Source organism: Cyanistes caeruleus, chromosome 4 (genome assembly GCF_971803275.1).
Source record: "Cyanistes caeruleus chromosome 4, bCyaCae1.hap1.1, whole genome shotgun sequence".
Classification (NCBI taxonomy): domain Eukaryota; kingdom Metazoa; phylum Chordata; class Aves; order Passeriformes; family Paridae; genus Cyanistes; species Cyanistes caeruleus.
The window spans coordinates 57314785-57331003 of record NC_141704.1 but is presented as its reverse complement, the minus strand read 5'-3'; the positions used below and the strand labels follow the sequence as shown (position 1 = coordinate 57331003).

At 39.1% G+C, this 16219-nt stretch overlaps 1 protein-coding gene and 1 long non-coding RNA gene across 14 annotated transcripts in view; one reads left to right on the top strand and one right to left on the bottom strand.

Moving 5' to 3' along the window:
• DGKI (diacylglycerol kinase iota) overlaps positions 1-16219 on the top strand; it is a 199970-nt gene that overhangs the window by 96726 nt on the left and 87025 nt on the right. For 5 of the 12 annotated variants that reach the window (XR_015285660.1, XM_086884901.1, XM_086884903.1 and 2 more), the window contains exons 8-16: positions 44-160; positions 5678-5773; positions 6074-6148; positions 7395-7490; positions 9283-9365; positions 10665-10725; positions 13768-13881; positions 14398-14535; positions 15693-15771. Coding sequence is in view for 11 of the 12 variants with exons in the window: in XM_086884901.1 (XP_086741027.1) it covers positions 44-160; positions 5678-5773; positions 6074-6148; positions 7395-7490; positions 9283-9365; positions 10665-10725; positions 13768-13881; positions 14398-14535; positions 15693-15771 (859 nt within the window). In the remaining variant the exon portion in view is untranslated. The remainder of the gene's footprint in view (positions 1-43; positions 161-5677; positions 5774-6073; positions 6149-7394; positions 7491-9282; positions 9366-10664; positions 10726-13767; positions 13882-14397; positions 14536-15692; positions 15772-16219) is intronic. The other 7 variants (XM_086884902.1, XM_086884909.1, XM_086884911.1 and 4 more) reach the window with 3 other exon arrangements.
• Positions 10693-15392, bottom strand: LOC147653665 (uncharacterized). Of its 2 annotated transcripts, XR_015285661.1 has the most exons (4): positions 15226-15392; positions 14225-14514; positions 12327-12444; positions 10693-10821 (listed from the first exon to the last, which is right to left on the bottom strand). It is a non-coding gene; the product is annotated as an uncharacterized LOC147653665 (long non-coding RNA). The 2 variants fall into 2 exon arrangements; XR_015285662.1 differs by lacking the exon at positions 12327-12444 and having other exon boundaries at positions 15226-15385.

The window sequence follows — 16219 nt, the reverse complement described above, 5'->3', positions numbered from 1 at the left end:
TTCTTGTCCTCTTTCTTGACTCTACTCTTTCCCTCTCTTCCAGTTTCATAACAAAGTCACCTGTTTCATGCTACATCACATTGAGGAGCCATGTTCCCTGGGGGCCCATGCTGCTGTCATTGTGCCTCCTACCTGGATCATTAAGGTGAAGAAACCTCAGGTAACTGCATGCTGATGTCTGTTTCTGAAGCTGTCTGGCTGTCCAGGGCCTGTCTGGCTGTGCAGGGCCAGCCTGGCTTCTCTGCTTGGTCCTCCTTCACCAAGGCATGCTTGTTCTACCCTGTCTCTATCCCTGAAACCCAGCATACATCCATGGTGGTTATGAACCTGTATCCTCTTTCCCCTCCATCAAGTCCTTCAGTAAATTTCCCTGTTTGGGATGATTAGCAACAAACATGACTTGTTCTGAGCTAATTCAGCTCAGAGTTGTTCCCGCGAGTTCAGCAAGCATACTGCAAGTCATCCCCTGTGTGGTAGGCAGTCAAGAATGTTCCATTAAATAGAGCTGAGCAAATACAGGGAAAAACTGTGCAAACATTCACTTCAGTAAGAATTGGCTGTGTCTGGACTGGCATTCCTCTGAATTTGTCTTTAATGGACATGTAAAGAATCAGGTCTTACACCAGTGCTTGTGCAGTCAGCAGTAAACCCACATGCTCATTGAGCTGCATGTAACAAGAATTGGATTTCAAAGCTTTTGTGATGGATGTGGTAGGTCTTGGAGAGGGTAATTCACTGCTGAACACAACAGGGAAAAAAGATATCCAAAAGAAAGCTGGCCAAAAATTAAAAGGAGGTTCACATTGTGCGAGAATAATTTTTAATTCAAAAGTTTCTTTTTACTCCAAGTTGAGCTGAAAGAAACAAACACTGAACATATCAGAGAGTCAGAAATGCTGGTTAAATTTCTATTTCAGAATAATATTCTTTATTTCAGTCCATTCTTGGGAAGTGACCTGGGCTTTTTGACTCTGCTTCCTGGCTGTCAAGAGGAAGTTAAGAAGTTCAGGCTGTAGCCAAGGCACTAAGACAAAAGTAGTTCTAAGTAGTGACTTTAGTTCTAATTTAGGGATGTGACAGATTTGGGCATGAGTGCGATGTTGGTTGTTAAAGACAAGGGGCAGAGGGAAGGGGAAATATATAGATAGAGTAACCAAAAAGTCAGCCAAGGAGGACTCTATTTCTCCTTTAGCTCAAGAGACCCAAGATTCCTAGCCACTTCCATTCTGAGAAAAAAGACTTTTTGCCATTTGAAGATTTCCCCCACACTGTACTTTCTCTGTTTTACTCAGTCTTCTCCAGAAAAATACTTCTTTTTCTTCTGTTGAGGAAAATGAGTCCTTGGCAGAGACTTAATATCCTTGGCTAATTTTCAGCAGCTGTGTAGTATTTGACCAATGTATTCATATTTAACCCTACTAAAAGAAGCTTTTCTTCAATCATTTTAATTTTTATTTTAATTTTTAGTAGAACAGAAAAAAAAGCCACAAAAAACCCCACCAAAAACCAAAAAAACAAAACAAACAAACCCTGATATGTAATTTTCTTTTGATTTGAGCAGGGTACCTTTCTTACAATATTTGTAGAGGATTTTCTGTCTTGACTTTTTTTTTTTTTTTTTTTTTTTTTTTGGAAATCTTCAGATTAAAGAAGATACCTAATCTAGGTAATTATAATTTATGGGAAAAAATCTTCTAAATAACAACTTAAAATATTAAACTAAAATAAAGTATCTGTTAGCTTTGTGCACCTGATTCATGAGCACAGAGAAAGTACTTCATTATTAACTTGCCATCACATCTCTAGTCCTTAAAATTCATGGTCAGTAGCATGCAAAACCTTATCTTGAGTAGCTGAAGCATTAAGTAGATCAAAATTGTATTTAACACAGACAATGGGTGCATTTTCACGAAGCTTCCCAATAGTACCTATTTGAGTTATGGGAAATGCATCCTTATTACTTTAGAAAATAGTGATGTATCTTTTGGATGTGTCTTCTGGCAGGATTTTTGGCAGAAGTCTTGTTTTCTTATTTACTGTTTTCTCAGGAAATATTTTTAATCTCCTGCTGTTTCTGGCCAGCTCTACTTCTATGTGTTATGACCCTCTTCAGTGTATAGAAATGTTTGGTAAACACTATGAAATATTCACATCACTTGGTCCAGAAAGTACAAACACAATATTTACAAATCTTTGTAATTTCACATTAAAAAAATGAATGTGTAACCAACAATCTGTTTTTCCCATATTCCACAGTCAGAATAAATATGGCTAGAAGCTTTTTGGGTATAAAATATTTCCTCAGCTCTAATTAACTACTTACATTGGTCACAGACAACTCCTGAACTGAATTCCCTGCTCATATAAAATTGATTTTAGTGGTGCCTGCATCCTGTTTGCTTGTGGTTTCTTTTAAGTAAATAAGATGGCATTTTGTAGCAAAACCTTGCCCTGTTTTATAATTTCTTATTTTTTGATTGCCACAAATATGGTTTTCCATGCTTATTTTGTATAACCTGGGTCACCACCTTTCAAATATTAGGCTTGCACAAAGACTGCACTCTGTGTCTTGTAACCAACAATGTTCTGCTAGAAAAGAATCATAGAATAATTGGTTAAGAAAAAAATTAAGTGACAACTTATGGTCTAAATGGGGAGCTTTTGCTTCTTGTAAGCAACTGATGACAAGATGAAGAATATTCAGAATGGTTCAAACAGTTTTGGAATTGGTGGTAGCCCTCTGTGTAATGACCCTGTTACATGAGTGGAAAACTCCCAATACCTCTTCCATGTTATCTGTAATGTGAGCCACTTCTGTAGTTTTTCTACTGATTTCCAGTATTTCTGTATTGTTACCAGTGCTTTGATACCAGCTTTGTTTTTCTGGGATTCAAAACAATTCCATTTCCTAGTTTGTGAAGCAGGTCACCCTTGTTGACTGGTGAAATTTTGTTATAGGTGAGGTTTGGTGGCCAAAGTGGTGTTAGCTCTGGCAGTGGAGTTGCTATATGCTTGTGTTGTGGGAAAAAAGTGGATGATAAAGAGGATCTGACTGATGGATTTAAGGATTTAATCTGTCTTCTGTTTGGGAAGACAAAGGCAGTAATTGTAAAATTCCTGTTTTTCTGTTCAAGGTGAGTAAACTTGGTGTTTTCTTCTCTGAGGACTGTGAACTAGTTCTACGGAATACTTACATTTCTGGGCTTATTTCTTTATTTCCTCAATTGCTGAGTGGAGCTGGCTTGTCTGATAGTGAACAACCAGAAGATGGTCAAGATTGACCTTCCCAGATGCTGTTCATTGTTTAAGTAATTTGAAAATCAGTGCACTAAAAGCCTTTGAAAACTGAGGATGAAATGTTGTAAAGGTTAAAAGGTTTCATTGGATTTGTCTGAGATAGTCCATGGCTTTTACACCATCTACCACCACAGAAGAAGGACTCCAATTCATCTGTCTAAGCTTTCTGAGAGCTATACTGACCATTCAATAATATGAAAAATCTCTTTTTGAAGATGGACAAACTGACATCCACAAAACAGAGTTTTCCTCTCTAGAGGGAAGTTAGGATTTACTTATGGTGCCCCTTTAAAGGTATGCTTTGCTATTAGGTACCTTGTTGAAAAACATATATTTACAAAATACTCTCTATTTGTTCTGTGAACAAGGTATTATGTATGCATTTCTTCACTTCAGTGTGCAAAGACTGCTGATACTCTTTGGCTGTTACTCTTCTGCATGTTTGCAAAGAAACCCTGTGTATGTCTTAGTGGCTTTTTGCTGTTCATCTGCTAGGGAGACATGGATGCATTCACTGTAGCAAAGCTTTAGGTACTGTTAACACCATAGGTGTAGGCATGTTTAAAGAAATAAAAAAAAAAAAAAAGAGGAGATGAAATAACATTGTTGAGATGCAGCATTTAGTGCCTTTTTGAGTATGGAAATTAAAATGGTTATAATCATGAATGGAGGCTTAGCCTTAAAGTGTTTCTTTAATATACCTGTATGCATTTTCCCACCCCACTGTTAGGTATATTATAGTGAGATTTAATGACAACTATTTTTAAGCATTCTTTAAACTATTCTGTTATAATTAGGTTTTATTAAATAATTATTTAATTATTTATTTATTTTATATAATTATAAGGTTTTACTGAATTGTCTTTACCCTTGATATGCATGTGAACTTTCATCACACTGCTAACAAGAGCATGGATACACTAGATCTCCTCTCTCTGACCTGTGTTTTGCCCCAGTCCAGGGAGAATCCTTCAGAGAATGCCTGAGGAACTGGGCTAAGGCCACCAGGGGAGGCAGCTTTGAATGTAATGCCCCCATAACTTTCTGGTGACGTTAAGACTTTTGCCTGCAGTCAGTGTAACTACTGAGGTAGGGCAATGCAAGACCTTGCAGATGGGATTGCTGATGCACTTGGTAGTCAGTGCAGGCTTTATGGTTTATCATGCTTTCAGGATCACTTTGTATCAGAGTAGGGAAGATTGTGAACCTGTGCACACTTTTTTAGGTGGTTTCTCAAAATATGGTCTAAAAGGGCAAATTTGTGAAATTGCTCTACAGAGCTATCTTGTCTTCAGTATTTTCAGTAAGCAATTAGGCATGACTGTTTCCTTCTCCAGGAATGCTGAGAGCTTGGGACCCTGTGCTCTATGGCAGGCTTCTCTTGTCTATGTGATAGAGGACAATGCCTTTAGGTATTTCAGTTAGATAGCTATTAGTTTTTCTTCTCAGGGATGTGGAAGCATTAACTCGTGTTATGGTGAGTCATTCTCAAGTCTTGAAATTCTGAAAGTGGTTGATGTGTAATAAACAAAACTTAGTAGCTATTCCTGTTGCTTTTGGACAGTGAGCAGGATTAAGAATAAACATCATTTTTTATAGATTTGATGATCTCTGCTTGTTGGCTTTTATTAGTGGTACACTTCTGATCAAGGTCAGGACAGAAATGAACTTTCAGATGAGCTGAGTGAATCTTGCTTTCTCTCTTATGTCCAGGGGAAAAAAAATAATTAATGAACTTTCTTCTAATGCCTCATGCTACTTTGTTTCCTGGTGATGGGTTAGACTAGAAGTTGAAATACTGCAAAAATATTTTGAGTACTTCCCATAAGACAAAATTTAAATTATGGAAATGGTTAGGGTTTCCTGCAGGTATAACTTCAATTAGTGAATTAAAAGAAATAAAAAAATATAATAAAATTCCCCTTTTTTGGACTGGTCTTATCACACCAGAAGACCTTTTTACTCAGTGTCACTGAGCAGATTGTCATCTTTCTGGAGAACAGCCTTGACATAGGTTCTATTTTAATAGGTTTTGCAAAAATACAAGCACCGGTACATTGCTTTTTCTATGTAGCTAAGCGATGCTGTTATTTTAAAACACAACAAAAAACACCCCACAAACACCTTCTTTACTTAAATCCTTAAAAATTAACAATTCAGTTTGTTCCTTAGCAGATGATTACACAAGTTTCTTGCTAGGCTAGAACTGACTCTACAGTGCCAGCATCATATGCCATGGTGGCCTACGTTATGTTGAGTCATAATGGTTGCCAGAGCTAAAACTTGTTGTTTTCTTTCCTTAAAAAAAAAAAAAAAAAGCAAACAAAAAAACATGAAAAATATCTTATTTATCATGTTTTTTTATTACATCTTTATGCAGGTGGTCTCCATACCAGGAGACGAGCCTGATTGGGCAGGAGACTGGAGCCCCGAAGGGGAAACGGGCGTCTCCTACCCCTATTGGGAGGGTTGGCAGGTACAACATGTGGTGTTATGTGAGTCTATGGGAGCATCTGATCTTTTTTCCCCCCTCACAGCGTGGGAAAGTTTCCAGTTCCAAAGCACCAGTCTGGTCTCCGTGTGTGGCTTTCTCCATAAACGGTGGTGTGGAAGTGTAAAGCATGCAGCGCATGTAATTTAAATCTCGAGCATGTGCCAGATACTCTTATCATTCTCCAAGTGGACATGCATGGAAGAGCTTCGTAAGGGGCTCTGTCTGGGCCTGTCTTCTAAATTTTGTTTTGCTTTTCATGTATTCTTTTTTCTTTTGATGTAGAACTCCTTAAAGACTTCAACAAGACGAAAGAAGAGAACGTCCTTTAAAAGAAAAACCAGCAAAAGAGGAAATGAAGTAGGTATTCAAGTGCTTTGGAAATCACGCTCCTTTTGTTTAAATGTCTAAACACAGACTTAAAAGTTTTTAGGTGTTTTTTTTTCCTTTTTTTCACTGAAGTGTTTAATGTATTTTTTCCCCTGGGAAATTCCGTGATATTGAATTTGTTGTTAGAAGAGACAAAACTTGTATGAAAAGTTTTATTTTCTGGGTTGATTTTTTTCAAGAAACAATGTACCAGACTCCAGAAGGACCAGCACCCTAATGAAAGAGTATTCCCTTGGTATGTAAGAAACAGCTCACACCCTTTTTTCCACTAAGCAGGACAGTGTGTGAAACTGAGGTTGTGAAATCCATGGTGAGTGCACTGATGCAAGGCTGTGGTCCGGATGTCATCCATTTTAGAATGTCTTCTTCAGGGGATCTCGTATTAAAATTGGACCACAGAGAGAGAAAACAGTTTATTGATCTATTGGTTTATTTACCATGTGTCTTATAGAAGACCTTGTTTCCAGATCCTTTCTAGTGGATTAATTATATAGACAAACAGCCTCATGGGAGAGATGGAGGTGGACTCACCTGCATAGCCAAGGCTCTCAGACACAAGTCCTTTATTGCATGGTAGGAGAACTGCAGACCTGAAAGATGGAAAGACATGAAAGACCTCTGGAGATCCCAGAAAATGAAATCTCTGTCTGTTAGAGCCCAGGACAGTGCCCTCATTATGGGGCTCTCGGGTGTCCTGCAGGGGCTAGGGAGTAGGGAGGCAAGAAGTTTTCTCACTGATGTGTCATGTTGGATCTGTGGCATTTGTTCAAAGCTGGAAAGGCAGCAAGGGCAAGAATTTGAAAGCAGATTATTTGCAAATAAGTGCTTATGCAACTTGTCTGTTAGATGAAATTAATGGAATAAGTAACTTATCCCATTCTGTTTTCCCTTGGAAAAACAATCTGTATTAGAAATAACACTGCACCTGACACAGTATTTGTGTTGTGTGAATAATTGCAGGGAATAGGTCAGAAATAATCTCGAAAGAATTTTGAAATAGTTGTGTGCTACCCTGAAATTATATTTTCCCCCTCCTATTTTATTTTGTTATCTCAGCTGGATAAATTACTCTTGGCTGGGCACCACATTGACATGGCTATACTATTTCCAGTACCTGGGGTAGTTTTGGCAGAACTAGGTTGGGTCTTCTCTGTGTGCTATGCCAAAGAAACATACATCACTTGTATTAAAGCTGTTTCTTGCCTTTGTTTCTCAGGATAACAAAGGCCGGCCTTTTGTGATAAAGCCTATCTCCTCTCCACTCATGAAGCCACTGCTGGTTTTTGTCAATCCAAAAAGTGGAGGGAATCAGGTAAGAGTATCAGCTGAGTCTGGATTGCAACATTTAAGTTTAACATCAGGGTTTCTGCAAATGACACTATTTCTTGGCCAGTCAGATAGAATGGGCTCCATGCCTGAAGAAGCCTGAAGACCTTCCTCAAGTAGAGGTCCTTGCTGTGGAATGGCCTTTCTACTTCAGTAGTGTTGGATGGAATGGATGTTTGAGTATTTGAGTGGTTGTACTCCTATCTTCAGATTCTTGAAAGGAATCTAAAATCATCGTTTGGAGGTTTTCAGAAGATTTCATCTTGCCACAGAAAATTTAGGTTTCCAGTGAAGCTTTAGATTTAGTGCAAAAACTAAGCTTTGCTAGGAAAGGCTGTTGAAATGATGGAATTTGAAATGGCATATTCCTATGGCACCTAAAAAAATCATTAGTGGTCTTTTACTGTACCATGGAGACCGAGTTTCAGTGACTAAAATGCAGCAGACTTCTTCCTTAAGATTCTTGGAAAGAATACTTACCCAAGTGAATATTTTCCTGGTTCTGCCACTTTCTGAATACTGAAGAATCTCGATATTGAGTGCCTTTTGAAAAACAGGGCCTTGTAATAGAAAAGATTGGTGTAAGATACAACAGAGGCCTATAGAGCATGGGGAGTAGTATAGACACTGCTCATTTTCTCCTCTGTTAGAATTAGGGAGGATACAAAATTGAACTGTTTAGACTGATTGAAAACAAAAGGAAAAAGCTGGTTCTTCTCACAGTCTGTAGTTCAGTGAAAAACTCCTTGCAATAGGATGTTGTTGTAGATGCTAAATATTTACACAGATTGGAGGAGATATTTGGAAGTGAAAACCGTGAAGTCCTGTATCTCCCTCTGGTTCAAGAGTTCTATGAACTGCACACAGCTGAGACTGGAAGAATATTTACGGCAAATATCACATTTATTTTCTCTCTTCTTATAACTTTCCCTAGGTACTTTGACTGCAATTCTTGGTTCTTCAGGGAAGCTGTCAGGCAGAAGAGCCATCCCTAGGAAGGGAGAGCTATGGAAAACTTCCGATGTGTACCCTCAGGCCATGTCTGAAAGGCATTCTTTAAATTAGAGTGCAAGCTCAGCCCATAGAGTTCTTAGCTCTCTGCTGCTAGTAAGAGATCCTGTCACTTTGTGTCTGGGCAGAATGTGAAGGAAGGAATTTGAGTGGGAATATGAACCCCAGAGTTCAAGAAAACAGAAATTATACTTTTAGGTGATGGGCTGGCCCCACTGCACCAAGTGAGGGACCATTAGGACAGCTGTACAAAGTCCTTGACTTCATTAGATGGTAGAGGATACAATTATGAATGATTATCGTGGTGATGGCAGAGGCCAGAATACTGCCATTGCTTGGACATTGGGCAGCACAGTGCTCAATGTGATGGGGACTTTGGCTCCAATCTTGTTCAGCTTCATTCTGTCATGAATAGCTGAGGGTGAGGTGGGATAACAGAGGTTTCTTCTTGTTGCAGGTGGTGAGAAGCAGGAGAACAGGTTGCTGTGGGAGATGAACCCCAAATGCCTGTTCCTATGGATCATTAGTGATCTGTGTTGTTGGAATTGGTCTATATGCCTGCATGTGCACCTTGTCCTGGATTGTTATTTTACAGAACAGTCATTTGCTATGCCACTTTCTAGTTCATCTTCTTGTTTTATGTTTGCTTTATAAAGCACAGAAAAAAAGAACAGCAGTTGAAATATAGTGAATAATGCACACTGTTATTTCCAATAATCATTAAACTGCTCATAACTTCCCTGCCTTTGATTTTTCTCCCTTGCCAGGGCACCAAGGTTCTCCAAATGTTTATGTGGTATTTGAATCCACGCCAGGTCTTTGATCTCTCTCAGGAAGGGCCAAGAGATGCGTAAGTACTGGAGCCTTCATTGCTGTGCACCCTATTTCTGATCTGGTCAGGAAAACAGAGAAGATCTAGTTTGGCTGGATTAGTGACTGTGTGAGGTTAACATATCCAGGTTTTGGTAGCAAGAGGAATGGTTGCAGTGAGGGCTTTTGTGAGGTCAGGAGCTGCCCCCATGTCCAGACAGAGCCAGGTCCAGATGGCTCCAAGGCTTGCTTGGGATCCCAATGCCTGACCATTCCCTAATGAATGAGCATTCTAATGGGGTGAGGCTGCCTCCAGACTGACACACAACAGCACTGTGCAACTGTCCCTGCTCTCTGAGTAACTAACTCAGCTTAGCCAGGTGTTGAAGTGCAAGCCAAGGGAGAGAGTACCTCTCTTTAAATGGCTAATTCTTGCTGCCAAGGGCTGAGAACCATCCTTCTATGGTCATGGGGATATCGGCTTTACTTAACCCTCTGCCCAGAACTACTTTCACATTTTGTAAGTATGCTTTGTATGTATTTGTAAATATTTTACAGTAATAATGCAAAAGCAAATACTTGCCTGTAGAAGAACAGTCTAAGTGTTTCCTATTCAAGGCACCCAAGCTTATTACTTTCCTGCAGAAACACCTGCACTGCTGTTCTCTCATAATGTTTAGAAGCTTTAAGTTAGACATACATTTTTCAGAGCTGTATAATGGGGAAAAGGAGAGTTAGGTCCACTCAGCCCTCTACATGTGAATGTCCCCCCCTTCATCAGAAAATATTTCATTATGGCTTTCTGAAGGGTGTGACTGAAGGAGCAGGACTTCAGTGGGTGCTTTTTTTGGTCTCTCCTGTTGATATTTAGATCACATATGCAGAGAAGGAACTCTATTACATATTCTTGCCTTCTGTGGTGTTAAAATGCAGTCACTAGTTGAAGAAGCTGTCACATTATACAAGACTGAGATGGTAGCTCAACAAATCACGATGAAGAACATTAAATATTGTTTTAAAACCTCAGTGTTTAAATTTTTTTGCTTTAGGGTAAGAGAAAAAGGAAAGATTTTGACCTCCCTAGAGGGAATATGAAAATCTGGGGAGATGCTAATCTGATCAAACACTTGTCAGGAGGTGCTGCCTAACATGGAGGAAGGCCCCATTTCACATCCTATTGGTTTTACATTTCCACCTCCACTCATATTCTTAGTAATGAATATTTGAAAATGCAGTATGTGGTGGTTACACTGTCACTCAGAAAAATGCATTAAAAATGTCTGCATTACTCTTCTTACATGTTTCCCCTTTTTTTCCCCCCCTTTCCCTCTCTGGGCAGGCTGGAGCTGTACAGAAAGGTGCCAAACCTGAGGATCCTGGCATGCGGTGGGGACGGGACGGTAGGTGGCAGGGACCTGGCAGTCCGATGGTCTTTGGCCAAGTAATTAGACTCCTCATGGTGGAAGGTTTCCCACCTCACACTGCCTGCAGAGGCACTGAAAGATAACACACCTTGTACTTGTGAAATCTAATATTTGTTTTTCAATTTTCTGTGTGGCTTGGCCTGTGTAGATATGGGGCAGATTCTCATGTCCAAAGCTGTCTTCCCTTTATGCATAAAGATTTTGTACAGCTTAAAAGAGAGAAAGACTAATTTTGCTGGTCTCCTCTCACTTATTTACATTATATCTGAGGCTCTAGAAGGTCTGTCAGCCATTAAATCTTAATTTCTGCTTCCTCTTGCTAGATCCTGGCAGATCCAGGTTCAGTACTTTTCTTTATGACAGAGTTTCTGTGTTCTTGGGTAAGTGAATGGGGTCAAACCTTTAAAGGATTTGGGCACCTTCATTTGGAGAAAAACTCTGCAGCTCAGGGTCTAAAGGTCATGAGTAGTAATGGAGTCATTATAACTGCATTCTTTTTACAGTACTTGAAAATATTTTAAATCTCAGTCTATGCCACTGAGTGCTACATGCAGTTGAAAAACTTACCTTTAATTTCTAAGGGGCTCAGTTCCCCAACATGGATGTGATGGCAATTTCAACAGTAAATATGGTAAGGGAAAATGCTTTACTATTCACAAATAGCAGTGATTGGACAGAGCATATCTATGTAGGTATTTAGGGCATGGAAAGGCAGTTGGTTTATTTTGTAGGCAGCTGAATCCCCTCTCTTAATTCATCTCTGCTTGAATTTCTGGGGGAATTTTTTAGCTTCTGTGGGTTCTTTTAAAAACCCAGCAGCAAGGTTATTAATATCAATGCTTCCCCTGCAAGACTGAAAAAATGAATCAGTGATAAGAGTACTGCATTACTAGTACATGGGAAAGTAAGACATGACTACTACTGAATGATGAGCTTTTCTTAAGAAACATGAAAGGCAGTCCTTTAGCAGGAGGAGGCATCAGCTGAAAAAAGTGTTTCCATCTGTTTTCTTTCCTATCTGAGGAAGAAAGAAAAAACTTAATCATGATGATACTAAAAGAGAAAAGAATGTAACTACATTGAGTCGGACCATCCTGCTTCCCTTTGCTGAACTGTGCGAGCGAGAGGTGGCAGCACCTTCTCATTAGTATGAGCAGCACTCCACTGTTACCTTTGCTGCTGCTCAGTTTGAAACAAATTAATATCCAGTTATTCCCAAAGCCGTTACATCCAGAAATGAAAAATCTGGCTGAAATGGACTTAATGAATATGCAATGAGACCAGATGTTACCTCTCATTATTGAGGTGAATCAGAACTTATTGTAACTTTTCCATTGTCACTGCTTGCTGTTACTTCCTGGGGCAGAAGTGGAAAGCTTTGCTTTCAGAGCAGTCAGGAGCTTTCTGTTTACCATTTGGGAAATGGTAGCCTGTGCCATTCTGGATTGTGCAACTAATGTACAAGGTTTAGGAGTGACCTCAAGTTAAATAGCAATGTTGTGCTTATAAATTAGTAATTTGAAGTTTCTGTTCATCAGCTAAAATTATTTACAAAGTGGTGGATATTGTGATGTTACCTGTAGCAGTGGATGCTGAAGTACAGACGTGTGGATTAAGTCAGTGGCAATGACAATGACCAACTTCTTTAAGAAATCCTGGCCCTACTGATGTTATCTTGACTTTTTATTCTGTCTCCTGTTATCAGTGAAGAAGTATAGATATTTTGAAAGAGAGAGGATTACTTACCTCTGAAAATCCCTTTAAAAGACCTCAATAATTTTGGTGACATCCAAGGTCATGAGAGCTGTAAGTACTTGAGATGGCTGTTGTCAGAGAATGAAATCAAATAGGGGATCTCATCCCAGATGAATGCTTTAATAATTGGACAATTGGTTATGATAAATAGCTGTCTGATAAATGCCATTTGTGAAAAATTAAATTTATTTTTAAAGATACTTGGAGAAAGAAAACCCACAGAATAGTAAATAGTGTGGTGGTTTCTGTATTTATCAGGCCATGCCTCTGCAGCCCTTCAAACTCCAGCTATTTTTCCTGATGGCCATGTTATGCTGGGTGCCTTTTGTGAAGCTCCAGTGCTATCCTGGTTTGGATTGAGAGTATATTTGAAACCACAGTAATATTAGTTGGGGCAAGACAAATTTAGTCCAGCTGTAGTCATGATTTGCAGTCTACATTTGCAGTAGAAACTGCATCTTTGAAAACTGGCAACAGGAAAAAAATCTTCTGTTAATTTTTATTAATTCTTTATCTAAAAATTCAGCACATGTTCTTCACTTTTTTTTTTTTTTAAGTGAGAAGTTGTTTAAGAAAGGTTCCTTTGTTTCTGCACAAGAATTTCAGTCACCAAAAGTTCGATAACATCTTTAGCAACAATTCTTTCTCCCCTTTGAAAATTACTATTTAATGAAAACAAACTAATTTACAGTAATTTGTTCCTTCTGGCTGGATTTCTATTTGTAAGATTTATGTAGTCCAGAAGAAAGATAGAAGAGATACTCTCTGAAATAGCTAATAGCTTAGGATAGAAAAGAGACAAATTCATTGTTCTAATCCAAAGCCTCCAACCCTGAACCTTAGTCTGTCTCTTAGTCTAGTATTTTATTATTTTATTGGATATGTATGTGTAGATGTGTATGTGTATCTGTATACTGTATATCTATAGATATAATGCCTTGTACTGAGTGAAATAATTCAGCAGTCAGGTCTCTGGGAAAGGGAGACTTGTGAGCAAGTTCATGCTTGGCAGGATTTGTTCTGAGACACCATGCTGTCTTAATGTGTCTCATTTTCTTTCATAGATGTTTGTCAAAGATTGAGTTTCTTTCAACATAATGGTAATTTAAAAAATAAATTTACCCTGAATTGTCCATATTATTCTTCATTCATTTTTAAATTTCTTTTACTTGATCTTCTCTGTGAAAAAGAATATGATATGATCAAAGTATGTCTTTTTCCCTTTAATATTCCTGACAGTCCTCTTAATTTCCCTTTTTATAGGTGGGCTGGATCCTGTCCATCCTCGATGAGCTGCAACTCAGCCCCCCACCTCCTGTGGCTGTCCTTCCACTTGGCACTGGAAATGACCTTGCCCGCACCCTCAACTGGGGTGGGGTAAGGACTGGCTGGGGTACCCTTACATGGGGGTTCTCAGCTTGCTGCTCATGTTTAGATGTGTGGGGTGGAACTTCCTTTTGGCTAAAATAGCAGGCAGGGCTGTGTCTAAAGTCTGCTTCACTCTGGTGAACAGTTTGCTTCAATTTGCAGTCTGAGATTTTGAATTACTAATGATGTTGCAATAAAAGTATACATAGATGTATATGGTATTTCAGGCCAAGTAATAAGAACAGTAAACAGACTTCTAATTTAGGCATAATTTAAAGCTTCTCTTTGTTTATCCCTTACTACAGCACTGGATTTATTCCAGGAAAGGCAAATATGATTAGAATTGCCTTACCTTGCCTGCCCTAGACTTGTGCACCTCAATAGTAGCTTGTTAAAATGCTTGTTCAAAAGTTTATCGAGGGTCTCAGGCATGTTGGGAAAGGAGGAAAGTCTGTCAGGTGGTTGGTGAGTAACTTGATTTGTTTTCACCATCCATGGCTGATACTCTGGTCACTCTGCTGTCAGGGTTACACAGATGAGCCGGTGTCGAAGATCCTGTGCCATGTAGAAGATGGGACCATTGTCCAGCTGGACCGCTGGAATCTTCAGGTTGAGCGCAACCCTGATTTGCCTCAGGATGAGCTGGAGGATGGGGCACGTAAGGTTAGAGCCTGCTTTTTCCCATGGGAACTATAGAATGCTTATGAACCACTCTGGGTTACACTTGAAGCAGTGTGGGTGGGGAGTTCTGCAACTTTTTAATTTTCTATTTGCATCTCTCCCTTTGATTCTTTTCACGTGTCAGTGATTCTAGAGTTGTGTGAAAGGCATTTATTTGTTTGAAACATCCCTGGCAATGAACATTTATGTCAAAGATTCAATCCTGGAAAAAAATCCCTGGAATTTTATCAGAAAGGTCATGGTTGTTTTTCTCTAGTTGCAGGAAAAGAAACCCTGCCTCTGTTATCCATTCCCCAATTAGACAAATCTAAAAGCAGAATGTAAAATTTTATTCCTTAGGATTTTTCTAATGGGTACCAGCTGTTTCCTGCTTTACAGGAAGGTGTAGTGTACTTTTGTATTTAACTTCTTCATATGTGGATCTCCCTGTAATATCTACTAGTGTATCTTGGTAGCTGAAGAATCGGAAAATTTTTGTGAGGGAATCACATAGTAATGTATCATTTGGAATGGAGATGCTGAAAATACTACAAAATTTAAAACCCTCCCTATTCTGTGAACCATTTTCCTCTTCTCAGTTATAATTTCCAGTTTATCTACTGGATGTTACAGTTGCCTCTCTACAGCCCTGCTGGATGTGTGAAACAATGAAGAGGCCAGATGTATGCTTGCCTGCCTCATGCATCCTCAGTAGGATTAGGGCTTCTTCTCTGGGACTTGGATTGCTCCTGGTTATATATGAAGCGAGAAGAACACAGCTGGAGTTTCATTTGCCATGCTGAGTTTGAAGAGCCAGCAAAATCTTTGAAAACCTTTGTGTTGGTGATACGTTAAGTGGTGCAGCCTTATGGGAAATCTAAATGACAACATAAGGAACCCTTTGATGTGTTAACAAAGACACGTATACGATCATAAAGCACTAGAGGTCTATTTGTGTTCTTTGGGCTCTTGGATCTGATCATTTTCCACAAGCCATTACTAACCTTCAGGGCAACCTTCTGCTTACATTTCCCTGATATGTTCCACTTTGTTCTTAGTAGGTTTTCATGATGAGCCAAGTTTAAATAGTTAAACCCTGGCGTGTGGAGAAATGTGCCATTCATGTTGTTTTTATGTCTCTTTTTACTATCTAATTACAGCTTCCCCTCAATGTCTTCAATAATTACTTCAGTCTTGGATTTGATGCCCATGTTACGCTGGAGTTCCATGAATCCAGAGGTAATAGGAACTTTTTATTTCCTTAGCCTTGTGGATGGGCAGTTACTTTCTTAATTAGAAATAGATTTAACTTTAAATAGATTTGGATTTAACATCTTGCTCTTATCATTCAGAAGTAAAGCTGGAACATAAAACCTTAAGATACATACAAAAAGAAAAGTGATTGTATCATGAGTTTCCAAAGGACTTCATGATTAAGAAGTGAAAAAAAATTACTAAGAAGACTGTAATGTACTTTAGAGGTTCCAAAGTATTAGATCTTGCAAAGGAAATGATAGGTGACTTGCGAAGGAGTCAGGTGTGAGTGTGGAAATGGAGGCAAGAGAGGAGCCATGAGACTGGGCTGGAAGCATGAGACTGGAAGTGGCAGGAATATAACTGTGCTTTCAAGCTGAACAGCTGTTACCTATGGATCAGTATACCATAATGTCCCTGGACTTGGTACAGA